This window comes from Hipposideros armiger, unplaced genomic scaffold (genome assembly GCF_001890085.2).
Source record: "Hipposideros armiger isolate ML-2016 unplaced genomic scaffold, ASM189008v1 scaffold_312, whole genome shotgun sequence".
Taxonomy (NCBI): Eukaryota; Metazoa; Chordata; class Mammalia; order Chiroptera; family Hipposideridae; genus Hipposideros; species Hipposideros armiger.
In genome coordinates, this window is record NW_017731662.1 from 1,417,186 (window position 1) to 1,430,475 (window position 13,290).

The window sequence follows — 13,290 nt, forward strand, 5'->3', positions numbered from 1 at the left end:
GGCTGGCCCCAAGGGTCCTTTATTCCTAGGCCGCTGCTGCCCAGGAAATGAGCTCCAGACTTAGTGGGGGCTTAGGATTTAAACATTGCACTCTGAGTGCTGCCAGAGTGCTTATACAATTTGGGGTGCTGGGAGAAGGGCACTCTTAGGCATTGCCCAAATATTTTCTCTCAATAATGGATAGGAACCATCTAAATGACCAGCAGGAAAGACTTAGTAAAATAACCCCCTTTGGTAGGATACTGTGCCATCATTAACCAACCAGCCTGTAAAATAAGACTTAAGAATACGGGGAAATGCTCAAGCTATACATGAAAAGAATGAGATATTATCATTTTGATTAGAACATCATCCCAATTTTTTGGAGGGTGTATGTTTGCATAGAAAAGAACAGAAGGGAACCAGAGTGCCGAGACCCACTTGACTTCCAGTGGCCACCTGGTGCACGCTAGCCAGGCACCTAGAGGGTCCCTGAGTGGACCAGGTGGGAGATTAAGAAAGGAGAGAAATCAAGTGGAGAAGAAAGACACAGAGACAAAAGCTGGGATCAGGAGGGACACTCTGCCGCGGGTGGCGGAGAGTGACACCATTTATTAGTTACATACTGGTTATATAGAGAAAGCAATTTCCTCTTTGTAGGGATTAATTTCCTTAAGCATAGGGGATTTTGGCAGGGGGTTTTGGGGAATGAGGAACCAATGTTCCTTATGCAAAGTTTTGGAGGTCTGGAGAAACAATTTCTTCCAGCAACAAGTTACATTAAGCACTGCGTAGACCAAACTAAGCAAGGTTAAACTAAGGCAAATAGAAACTGTCAATAAGTCCATGGTGGAAAGTCCCAAAGCATCAGAGTCCATTATTAGAAAGTGCTTTTCGAGGGTCCGGTGGTTTCAGTTCCAGGGGACTTCTGCTTTTCCATGGCACAGGAGATGAGCTGGTCATTGCTGGGTCAGATGTCGCTCCAGAAGTTCCCTTTTTGCTGCTCACCCAACATGGAGTTTTGTAGCCTTTTCAGCACACAGGACATGGAGGCCTACAGCTTTCTCAGCTTGCAGCCTCACTGCTCTCAAATGGCTCCCAACATTGGAGGAGTGGCACATTGGTTAGGAGTTGGCTTAGGATGCCAGCTCTGAGCAGCAGGGCCCCGGTTCAGATCCCACATGAGGGCCAGTGACGCTGCGCTCTCTACAGCTAAGATGGTGAGCAACAGCTAGACCTGGAGCTGGGCTGCCATGAGTCGCCGGCGATGGCGTAGGCTGCAGTGGGGCTGGCCGGCAGCTGGCGTGAGCTTTCATGAGCTGCTGTGAGCAGCCATCCAATGGCTGACAAGTGACTGCCTCCCCCGGGAAGAGCGCAATGATAATACCAACATGGGCCAGTGAAGCGATGTCCTCCACAACTAGACTAAAGAACAATAGGACAGCAACTTGTCTGTTCCCCATCCCCCCAATTCCCCAATGCTGTTTCCCTCCCCCAATAAAATCTTTAAAAAAAAAAGAACAGAAGGTTATCTACAAAAATAATGAGGTTTTATAGGTGACTAAACATTGAGTTTCTTTTTTATACTTTTCTGTCTTTTCCAATTTTTGTGTAATACATATATTCATTACAACTAGGAAAATGTTTGTTTTTTTTTAAAGATTTTTATTGGGGAATTGGGGGATGGGAACAGTGCTGGGGAATTGGGGGAAGGGGAACAGACAAGTTGCTGTCGTTTTTGTTCTTCAGTCTAGTTGTGGAGGACGTTGCTTCACTGGCCCAAGTTGGCACCATTATTGTGCTCTTCCCGGGTGAGGCAGATCAGTCGCCGGCTTCTGGACAGCCGCTCACTGCGGCTGCTGGCCGCTCACTCTGGCTGCTGGCTACACACGGTAGCCCATGGCAACCCACTGCCACAGGGACTGCAGCCTATGCCGTAGTCGGCGATTCATGGCAGCCCAGCTCCAGGTTGAGCTGTTGTTCAGCATCTTAGCTGTAGAGGGCAGTGTCACTGGCCCTCATATGTGGGATCCGAACCGGGGTCCTCTGGTGTCCCAAGCCAGTGCTTAACCATCGCGCCACTCGGCCGGCCCGGAAAATGTTTTTAAATAATAAACAGAAGGTAGACACTTTTAAAAATGTTTTAAAAACCTTACATTGGCCCCAGAGAAGACCTTTAATCTATTTTCTGTTCATCCTCTCTTCTCCGATGGGGCACTCAGCTGTGATCACAATACAACGAATCACTGGGTTGGAAGCCTTGGCTGGTGTTTCCTTTGATTCTAGACTTGAGGGGCTGTGGCTGTGGTTGCAAAACCTCCACTGACAATCTGATCCAGAGATCTAAAGCCTTGAATAGAGATCGTCCCTCATCCTAGTAGGAAATAATGAAACCTTCTAACCTTAGAGTCCTTTAGAACGAATGTATATACACATGTAAGCCTGGAGTGTGCCTGTGGCCCTTCGCATTTTACACGGTTCGTTTGGATCTAATCCTCACAATAACATGGATGAGCAGATGGTGATACCATCCTTAAATTACAGACAGGGAAGGGGCTGGCCCCAGATCCTGTGGTGAGAACCAGAATTTGAACTTAGATCTTCTGACCTAGGTCCTTCTCCTGCATCACTGAGTCCAACATGGGAGCAAGGACTCAATCTTGATGAGTATAGGGTGCTCCTCCTATGGGCCGGCCCTTCCTGGGCTGGGCAAATGAGCCTGTGTTCCCGTTAGAGCAAGTGGTGCTGGGCAGGGGCTCATCAAGGGAGCTGGGCTGGGCACTGCGAGCCAAGGAGGACGACAACATTCAACCTCCCAAGACATGAAAAGCTGACCAATGGCCACAACGCTGAGCTCAGATTTCAAAACAGCCCTCTATACCTTCAAACCAGATGCCGACTTAGACTCTGCTAAGTCTCATTCTCTCTCACTCTTGTCCCTCCCTTTGCCCTTCCATCATTTCAATGAATGATGCTTGTGAACATTTTTGCGCCCCACTATATCATAAGTTTTGTTAAGGGTAAAGATCAGGTCTCATTTTCTTCAGTATCATCCTATTACCTAATGTGTGGTAGCTGTGTTTAAACAGTGTTAGTTGAAGCTAAGACAGAATCAAAGCCAGAAATTGTCCTGAGAAGCAGGAGTGACAATGTGGTGACTGGGATATGGAGATGAAGATGGACTCAGCAGCAGAATGCTTCGGCAGGGCCTGTCATTGAAGCCGCTTCTGGGGGTGTGGCTGATCAGGGTCAGAGGCTCAGACCTACAGATCCAGAAGTTTCTTGGTTTAAGAACTAGTAAGTCTGAGAACTGCCCATGTGGGCCTCATCCTGATGCATCAAGAATGTTCTATGGGCTAAGAATATAAAATGGGAAGTGAACAAACTTGTCTCCTGGGGAAAGATACATAGATATGCTTACTTATGTTCTTCTTTTCCTTGTTTTTTAGTACTTCCTGATTTCTCCCACAAAGAGCTTCATTATGTCTGCTAATGGGACCCTCTTCTCCACCACAGAATTTGACTTTGAAGCAGGAAACAACAGGTAGCCTTTGCCAATGACCTTGCTTGAAGTTCCATTTATCTGAGGGTCAAGGTGCAGGCATAGGTGCAGCCTGAGGGCAACTAGGGGGGTCCGGAGCAGTTTGCTGCCTTCCTGCCAAGTTCAGAGGCTGTGAGCCCTAACAGGGAACAGGGAATAAGGCAGTTATCTGGGAGGCCGCCTTCCTCACCCCAAATCTATCTCCAAATAATAAGAGTGAAGGTGTGGGAGAGGGGTCCCAAAGCATCTAGGGGTCTGCCCCAGGCGCCCTGCTGGCTTGGGAGAGGCAGCTGTCAGCGCTGTTTGCTAACATGAAAGCAGCAGGGTGGAGGTGAGCAGGCCTCTGAGAAAACATGTGGGCAGAGTCCAGGGTCTGAGAGTGAAAACACACAGGACTTGGGCTGGCCGAGTTGCACGTTGGGTAAGAGTTGGCTTGGGACGCCAGCTCTGAGTAGCAGAGCCCCGGTTCAGATCCCACATGAGGGCCAGTGATGCTGCACCCTCTACAGCTAAGATGGTGAACAACAGCTCAACCTGGAGCTGGGCTGCCGTGAGTCGCTGGCAAGCTGCCATAAGCTACTGTGAGTGGCCAGCAGCCAGCGTGAGCTGCCAAGAACCTCCGTGAGTGGCTCTCCAGTGGCCAGCGACCCATCTGCCTGACCTGGGAAGAGCGCAATGATCACAATACCAACATGGGTCAGTGAAGCGACATCCTCCACAACTAGACTGAAGAACAAAAGGACAGCAACTTGTCTGTTCCCCTTCCTCGATTCCCCAATGCTGTTCCTCTCCCCCCCAATTCCCCAATAAAATCTTAAAAAGAACAAAAAAACAAAAAATCACAGGCCTTGGGGTCAACCCAGGTTTGCCTCTTGGCTCTGCACCAGGTGTGAGAACCTGGGCTACTTAATCCATGGGAGACTCTGTTTCCTCACGTGGGCGCAATACACACTTTGCAGGGATGTTGCAAGGAACGATGAAGACAGAGTGTGCACACGGGTAGCCTGCTGGTGAGGTGGTGGCTGTGAATGAGAACTACAGGATGAGAGGCCTTTTGAGCTTCTTTTGCTTGGCCTGCTCCAAACTCTTTGGAATGTAATTTCTCTTCTAATAATGGGCCCTTGAGCCATTCTATACTGCTTGGGCCCACTTCTATTTCTTTGAAGTGTACTATCTCTTCTAATAAACTAGTTTTTCACTTAAAACAAAAAAAGAACTACATGATGAGAAATGCGAGAGTGGGTTTCTAGAGACGAGGAAATAAGGGTAGACATAGAAGCTCTGACTGCGGGAGCATCTGAAGGGGTTGCCAGAAAGCGACAGACCTCTCTCCTCCCACCTCGTCTTTCCCCACCCCAATTTGAGGTAGTGTCGGCAAAGCTTAATTCCCTCACTTGGGATGTTTCCTGACAGTTACCATCTCACTGTGGAAGTGAGAGACAGCCAAGGGCTCAGAGTGTCCACATCCCTGGAGGTGAACATTGTGAACATCAACGATGAAACCCCGCGCTTTACCAGGTAGGCTTGGGGGGCAGTCAGGGCTCCACAGGCTGCAGGCACATCTCCCTCAGGTGGCTGAGCCTCCTCAGACACATTTAATACAAGGCAGAGGGGTGCCCTGCTCTGGCTTGGAGGAGAGGTAAGAGGCCCGAGATCTTCAGCATCCTTTACCTGGGCCTCTGGACTTCCATTTTCTATCGCTGCTCCCCCTGCCTCTGCACCTCCACATTCACATGCACCACAGGGTTGTGGGTACAGTGGGAAGGGGATAGGGCCAGACGTGATGCCCCTGGTGGGAGGCTTGCCACTGGGCTTATGGAAAAGGTAAATACAGTAGTCCCCTCTTAGCCACAGTTTTGCTTTTCATGGTTTCTGTTACCCGGGTCAACTGCTGTCCAAAAATATTAAATGGAAGATTCCAGAAATAAAACATTCATAAGTTTTCAATTGCACATGATTCTGAGTAGCATGATGAAATTTCACGATGTCTGCTCCATCCCATCTGGATCAGAATCATCCTTGTCCAGCGTCTCCATGCTGTATATGATCCCCTCCCCACTTAGTCACTTAGTAATTGTCTGGATTATCAGATCAACTATCGAGGTATCTCAGTGCTTGTGTTCAAATAACCCTTATTTTACTTAATAATGGCCCCAAAGCCAAGAGTAGTGATGATGGCAATTTTGGATATGCCAAAGAGGAGCTGTAAAGTGCTTCCTTTAAGTAAAAAGGTGAAAGTTCTTGACTTAATAAGGAAAGAAAAAAAAATGGTATGCTAAGGTTGTTAAGATCCATGGTGGAAACAAATCTATCCATGAAATTGCCTAATTTACAATTACACTTTATCACAGGTATTTATGTATAGGAAAAACAGTGTATGTAGGGTTTGATATTATCTGTGGGGATCTTGGAATGTATTCCCCATGGATAAGGGAAGACTACTGTATAAGGCAGGTACTTTTATAATAGAGTGCTCAATTCTAATAATGGCAGAATCCTGGCGCTACATCTTCAGTCAAGACTCCGTACAGCCCACCGTTAGAGTGTCACCCTCTCTGAGTGAGGAGAGGGCTGTTTCAGTGGTGCCTCCGGGCCTGCCCTGCTGGGTGCTTTAAGTTCCTTCCTGCCATGGTGCACCCAGTAAAGAGGTCTGGCTGTGTCTGGCAGCTCCTGCGTCAAGCAGAGGTGAGGAAGGTAAGTGAATTTGGTGGAGGCAGCCTGTGGGAACGTGCCAGGGACTAGCCTAGGCACAAAGGGGAGATCTGAGCCTGTCAGAGTTGGGGATTTAGAAGGGAAGATGGGATTCTGAGCTGGCAAGCATATAACCCTGCAAACAGCCTGGCTCACTGGACAAGGCTCTGCCTGCCTCAGTCGCTGAGGTGGGCTCAGGTGTCAGCCACAAGGAAACTGGCACAGCCACCTGCCTGGGGTCTTAACTGCATTAAAGGCTCTGAATAATTCAGCCTAGGAAACTCCACAACAATAAGCCCCTGGGCTCCAGAACTATGCAGAATGCTTGCAAAAGTATCCTGTGATTGGGCGGTCTGAAGGCCACCCATTCCCAGGCTAACCTGAGCCATTTGGCAAAACACAGCACAGTTGCGAAACTTCTGGTTTTCACCATGGTTTGCAGCCCACCTGCTGGGTATTGATGTAGAGGGAACAGCAGCAGATCCATCCCCGTGTGATGTTTCCCACCAATGCCTGTTGCACGTTAAGTTCAGAAGGATGATGCAGTGCGTTGCTGCTAAGTCCTTCCAGAAGCACAGTCCAGGCCATTTATAAATCGTTGTGACATCTCAGCCTGGATTCAAACAAAAGTCTTGGCCCACTCAGCACTGTGGCTTCATCTGCAGTCCCCAGAGGAAGGTGATGCCTGTGGGGCTGGAGCCGATGTGTTCGGCAGTGCTCTCCTTACACCCCCAGTCTGTGAGGACGGAAAGCAGGCTGGTGAGCTTGCAAATGGGAAAACGATTTCTCCCAAGAGGCAGAACTTGTAGACCACCTGGTTTGGACTATATCTTCCAAAATAAAGCAATTGACCTCAGCAGAAAGAGAGCGTGACCTTGGCTGGTTGTTGGGACCCCACAGATCAGTCTGGAACTCTGGTTCTCATTTTTGGTTTGAGAGATGAAACGGTTAGGCTCCATTCTAGACAGAGAGCATGACCTATGTGACTGTCCCACCATTTTTTAAACTAACGGTCTGTTTCAAACAGCGCTGCATGAATGTTGGCAGGGATGGGTCTGAGAGAGCCTGTGCTCTAGAAGGAGGGTTGGGGGCAGCATGGCTGCTCTGACATTGCCCAGGTTGCTCAGTCAGAGTCAGCCTAGTCCCTCAGCCATCGCCATTTGAAAGAGTTGGCTCAGCATCTTTCAAGGCTGACTTTGAGGGCTTTCATGGTTCCCTTGAACCATGATCCTTCTTTTTCCCAAAATCAGTGCTAAGACTAACCATCAATTGTTTAATTCAGGATTAACAAAATTAAATCCTCCAACTGACCCAAGTATATTGCGTTAGAGTGTAAAGTAGAAATATAAAATGTGGAAACAACTCTTCTATCTTTACTATTCGCTAAGGTCCCGCAATTACTACAACCAAAGCAAGTCCTATTTTTGTTGTTGAAAATGTCTCACCTTTTTATCCCTGGGTGGTGACAAACATCTGAGCGCTTTATGGACTCGTGAAGTGCACTCTAGTATTCTGCTATTACTCAAGTTGAGTGCTTGATTATAGAAGTACTAGACTTGTATTTGCTCTCTATATGACAAGCACAAGGCTTGCTGGGTTTTGCAGAGCACTTTTTTTAGAGTTGGGTAGGTAGGTCTTTATCTCCTTCTGCCCGTTTCTTTTGTATTTACTCACAGTCCTTTTCAACCCGGTGCCTGGCAGTGTACACACACCTTATGCACTTACTGAATACTCATTCATAGTGATAAAGTCACCAAAGTACCCCAGAATTCACCTCCTTTTCCATGAGCATGGCCACTGGCCCTTGTCTACCCACCTCCCAGGCTCTAGAGATGCTGTGTCATGGAGAAGAAAGTACAGAGCTTTACCCTGTTGGGTGGCTGCAAGGCCCCTGGCTTCACTGTGCTTTGAATAGATCTTAACTGTGGTCTGAGGGTAACACCTTTATGTTAAGTGATATTTTATTCATACTTGGGTCTTATAACCCCAAAACAAAGATTTTTATCTTCGGCCAGGCTCAATGTCAGGTCCGCCAAGGGGAGAATGTGTTACCTGAGGAGCTGCGCCTTCACCAATATCCTGACCAGTCAAGGAACCTGATTTCCTGGACCTTCCAGCAGGCACTAGATGAGCCTGCAGAAGAAGACGACTTAAACAGCTGTACTACTGACATTTTGAGCTGGGGGGCTTCCTTGAGATTGGGGGGTTGCGCCGTGCATTGCGGGATGTTCAGCAGCAACCCTGGCCTCTACCCCCTAGATGCCAATAGCAGCCTCCTCCCCTACTTGTAACAGCCAACATAATAGCCCCCAGCTGAGAGCCACTGCCTTAGGGAATGTTGCGAGGGAGGGGATTCTCCTCCCAAGGTGTCCTGGGTCTGTCCTATGAGAGGCTAGGAGCCTGTGGTTGTCACCTCTGGTGATTCCTTCTGATAGTCCTGCTCTAACTTTAAAGTGCATATCAGTCCCCCAGGCATCTTGTGATAATGCAAACCCTGATTCCATGGGCTGGAGTGGGCCTGAGGTCTGCATCCCCAGGGAGCCTGTTAGAAATGCAGGGACCAAACTTGGAGTAGCAGGGGCAAGTCTGTGACAGGTGTCCAAGAGATCCCCTTGTTAGAGGTTAACAGAACCCACTCCAAGTAACCAAATAAAAAACATAACAGGTTAGGGCCGGCCGAGGGACTCAGTTGGTTAAGAGCTCACTCAAGAGTGTGAGCTCTGAGCAACAGGGTCACCAGTTCGATTTCCAGCCCTAAATATATATATATATATATATATATATATATATATATATATATATATATATATATATATATATATATATATATATATATATATATATAAAACAGGTTAGAAACAGGTTCTCTCAGAACATGGACATAAGGTCTCAGTCCAGCCTTAGAAGCTGGGGCCACCCCCTCTGTCCTCTGGCTCTGGTTTTGGTTCTTGCCACCCCTTCCTCCTTGGCCTCACCCACTTGTCTGTATTCCTGGACCCATCAGTGATTCCCTGAGAAGGGTATGTGTGAGGCAAGTAAATGGACTGATGGGCTGCTTCAGTGGGACTCTGGGTGGGGAGAGGCCCAGAACACCCAGGTGGCTTCTTGGTCTGAATAAGGTTACTGTCCTTCAGCAATATAATGGACCTACAGGCTGTCACTTCACGGGCAGGGGACAGGCCCCGGGTCCCGGCAGGAGCCCTGGTTGGGGAGGGCCTGGGTCCAGCCCCTCCCTGCCTGCCTCTGATGCTAGCTGCAGGTTCCCGCTCCTTTCTCCTACCTCTGGCCCCACCTGCCCTACAGGGATGATGAAAAGGAACTGCAGAAATGTTCTGAGCTCAGGAAATGAATGCCATCACTTAGATCTGAGGTGTAGTCTTCTCTCTTGAAGATCCCACATGGGAAAATCCACACTTAGGAAACTGGCAAATTAGAGGTGAATATTTCCCCCACTAAAACGATTTTCCCTCAGCAAAAGGGCTTCCTGCAGAGTTATTTTAAACAATATGCCTCCCTTAGTGCATTCAAAATTACTTAATTTACCCAAGTTGTGTAGTTAAAACTTCAAAACCTATCTATCTTATTACTGAAATTTTCCAAAGGCAGTGAAGGTCTGAGAAAGACGGTAAATTGGTGATTTGGGGTTATCTTGTAGACATCATCCTTGGAGGACTGTGTGTTGACTTTGGCTTCTGCGTGGGGGGCAGTGGGGGAGGGGCTTGTCTGTCTATTCAGAGAGCTGACCTCATGATTAATGCTACTTGGGAAGGTGCACAAGTTCTGTGCGTAAATTCTACCTCCTCAGGCAAAAAAAAAAAAAGACAAGGAAGAAATAAAAATTGAGCAAAAGCACTAGAATAAAAAAGGTTTACAATGTATCTGGCTTTCGGTGGTTGCCATGGGGTGAGACTGAGGAACCTGTACTTCTGGACATTATGTCCAAATGGATTTAAAAAATAATTTAGGGAACTTTTGTACAAGAATTGGGAGAAAGAGAAGATGGCCGGATAGACCAACTGTCCTTATTTTAAAAGATGCTACTGCTGATCTGCAACGGCATGGGGCTGGGAGGAGTCTGCGACTGGCTGATGAAAATCATCGCAGTAACAGTGTGGCACTTTCTTTGCATCCACAGGAATATAATCTTTGGAGATACAAAAGCCAGTCTCCCCTCCTTTCAGCTGCTGAGCTCTTCCTCTGAGCATGCTGATGCAACTTCAACAGCTTAGAGCTATATTTAGCATTAACCAAAATACCCATCTTCCAGACTCCACCCTCCCTGCCTCTGAAAACTAGCTGTGTCTGCTGTGTTTCTGTTCCAGTCCAACGCAAGTGTATGTGATTCCGGAGGAGCTGGGTCTGGGAACCATTGTGGCCAATATCACAGCCGAGGACCCCGACGATAAAGGTTCTACCAGCTTCCTCCTTTACAGCATTACTACTGCTAACAGCTATTTCATGATAAATCAGTGTAAGTCTATCACACACACACCGTTTAAGTGTATCCTTGATTTCAGCCAAATGAATCAGTTTTCAAATATTTTAAGTGTTTTCTGATATAGGGATGCCTTTCTGTCTAGAATATAAGTTACCAAGGTAATAGGCATAGAAAGCAGCTGGTATGGGGTTTGGGAAAAGGGTGCATGTCAACAGATATATCAATGCTTCACCGTTGAGGCAGCTTCTTGTGGAAGGACGGGTGAGTTCACCATCCTGAGGGTACCTTAAAGTCTTCTGAGGTGAGGATCCAGACTAGTATTGTCCAATAGAAATAGAATGGAAGCCACAAAAGTCATTTAAAAGTCTCTAGTAGCCACATTTTTAAAAAGTAAAAATAAACAAGTGAAATTAATTAGGCACTTTCTTTAACCTAACAGATCCAAAATATCATTTTAACATGGAGTCAATATTCAAAGGTTATTAATGATGTATTTTACATTATTATTTTTTGTACTAAGTCTTTGAAGTTTGTTGTGTATTTTCTATTTACTGTGAATATCAATTTGGACTAGCTACATTGCAAGTGCTAAGAGCCACACGTGACCAGTGGTTACTGAGCTGGACCCAGTCAACCTTGATCAATCTGCTGGAGTGCTGGGAGTTGTCTTCCCATCTAAGTGTCTCAGTGCAGAGAAGGAGAGCTTCTCCCCTCCTGTGATAGCCATCTTTTATTAGTATCGTAATACATACCAGGCTCTATGCTGAGTGACCCACGTGCATTCCATCCTAAGTACTCAGCACAGCAACCCAATGAACTACCGTAATCTGCATTTGACATCTGAGGAAACTGAGGCTTAGAGAGAGACTCAGACAGGTTACGTGGCTTGTCCAAGGCCTCGCAGCTTGTAGGTTGTAAGGCAGAGATGCAAACCAAAGCTGCCTGACTCCCAAGCCAGCCCTCTTCACCACTCCTGGACTGTACCACCTCCTACGTTCCTGTCACGTCACCGAAAAGGACTTCATTTTACACAGTGCTTTTGCAGAGGCCAGCATTGGACAATTCCAGAAAGGCAGTGTGGTGTTTGCCCCATAAGCTATAGGGCAAAGGATACCTGCTTCCAGGAGAGGCAGGCAAAGGCCATAATCACGCTTTACCTCTGAAATGTCCTAGTGTGCTGCGATCAAGGACCTCACTCAAGGGACAGTGTAGGGATGGACAACCACGGTTTAGAATCCTGTCCACTCTAGTATTGAAAAATTGAACTTTCAACAAATACAGTGTTTTGGTAGGAGCCTATTTAAGAATCCTTGGTTGCAAGTAACAGAAACTAAGGTAAGTCAAACTAAGCAAGAGGGGAAGGAAATCGTAGGGACACATGTCAACAGGATACTGGTTATCTCATGGGAATGAGAGTGGAGTCAGGGCCTAGGAAGTGTGGGCACCAGTGCTGTTCCAGTGACCTCGGCTGTTAGAGTTCTGGGCTCTTACCTGTAGCTTCAGTGTTAACCTAATTGGTTACCCAACTTGTGCCTCTCAGTTACAAATTCTCCAGGAAGGGAGCCCAGTGGGTCAGGCTGAAATCAGTTGCCTACCAATCCAGTCAACTCTGGGCATAGGCTGCTGCCAGGGTCCCAACCCTGAAGTTTGGGGTGAAAATTTTAGAAGGGTCAGGCCGGACACCCCAATCAATATCTAATATAGGAACTTAGATGAATTTTTAAAAATGTTTGAATGAGGATATTCTCTGTGTACACCAGTTCTCATTTCAGAATTTTCTCTGCAACTCTACCTGCCTTTACTCTTCATTTCTCTCCAGAGTAACGTTCTAACCTTTGCTTTCTTAGTGACTGGTTCTGTCCAAGTGGCCCACAGGCTGGACCGAGATGCAGGTGAATTAAGGCACAATCCCACCATTTCTCTGGAAGTTCTGGTGAAGGATAGACCCTTCGGGGGTCAGGAGAATCGCATGCAGATAACCTTCACGGTGGAAGACATTAATGACAACCCTGCTACTTGTACCAAGTTCACCTTCAGGTACTCACGTCCTGACACATGCTGGGCATTTCACCTCCTCCATGGTCCTTGGTCCTTTAGCCTATCTGGCTCTTCTCTGGTGAAACTGGAGAATTATGGGCATTGGGGCATGGCTCATGAAAACAAGTAGATTTGAACTGTCCATTGTAATTGATAAGTTTTTCCTTACATCATCCTTTTTTTTCTTCTCTCTCTCATTTTCTTTCCTCTTTGTTGTCTCCCTTCTCCACTTTCTTACTCTGTTAAAAATATTTTTATTTTACTCTTTTCTAAAACATGTTCATCTCCGTTAGTGTGAAGTACCACGGGGACTTGCCAGACCCTCTCTGGGATGTGCTTTCCTTTATTTATTGCCGCTGGTGGCAAGACAGCACTGTTAGCAGTGATAATAGAAACTTGGGACTTAGGATTAGTAACTAGGAGATCCCAGAAAAACATGCCACCAGTAATATGAATAAATCAAACCAAATATTTATTTGAAAGAAAACAAAGCATCTAATTCACCTTATACAACTTAATTGCATGTAAACAAAAGGCAACGGAAATGGGGGTGGGGGTGAGAATGCAGATACAAGTGGGATGCAGTTACTTTTTCTTTTTTTTT

The 13,290-nt window shown here is 46.8% G+C and overlaps 1 protein-coding gene across 1 annotated transcript in view; it reads left to right on the forward strand.

The window, feature by feature from the left end:
- Positions 1–13,290, forward strand: part of CDHR3 (cadherin related family member 3) — a 71,790-nt gene that overhangs the window by 30,330 nt on the left and 28,170 nt on the right. The window contains 4 exon segments of the mRNA XM_019660122.1: positions 3,429–3,523; positions 4,934–5,038; positions 10,534–10,682; positions 12,497–12,686. Coding sequence (XP_019515667.1) covers positions 3,429–3,523; positions 4,934–5,038; positions 10,534–10,682; positions 12,497–12,686 — 539 coding nt within the window.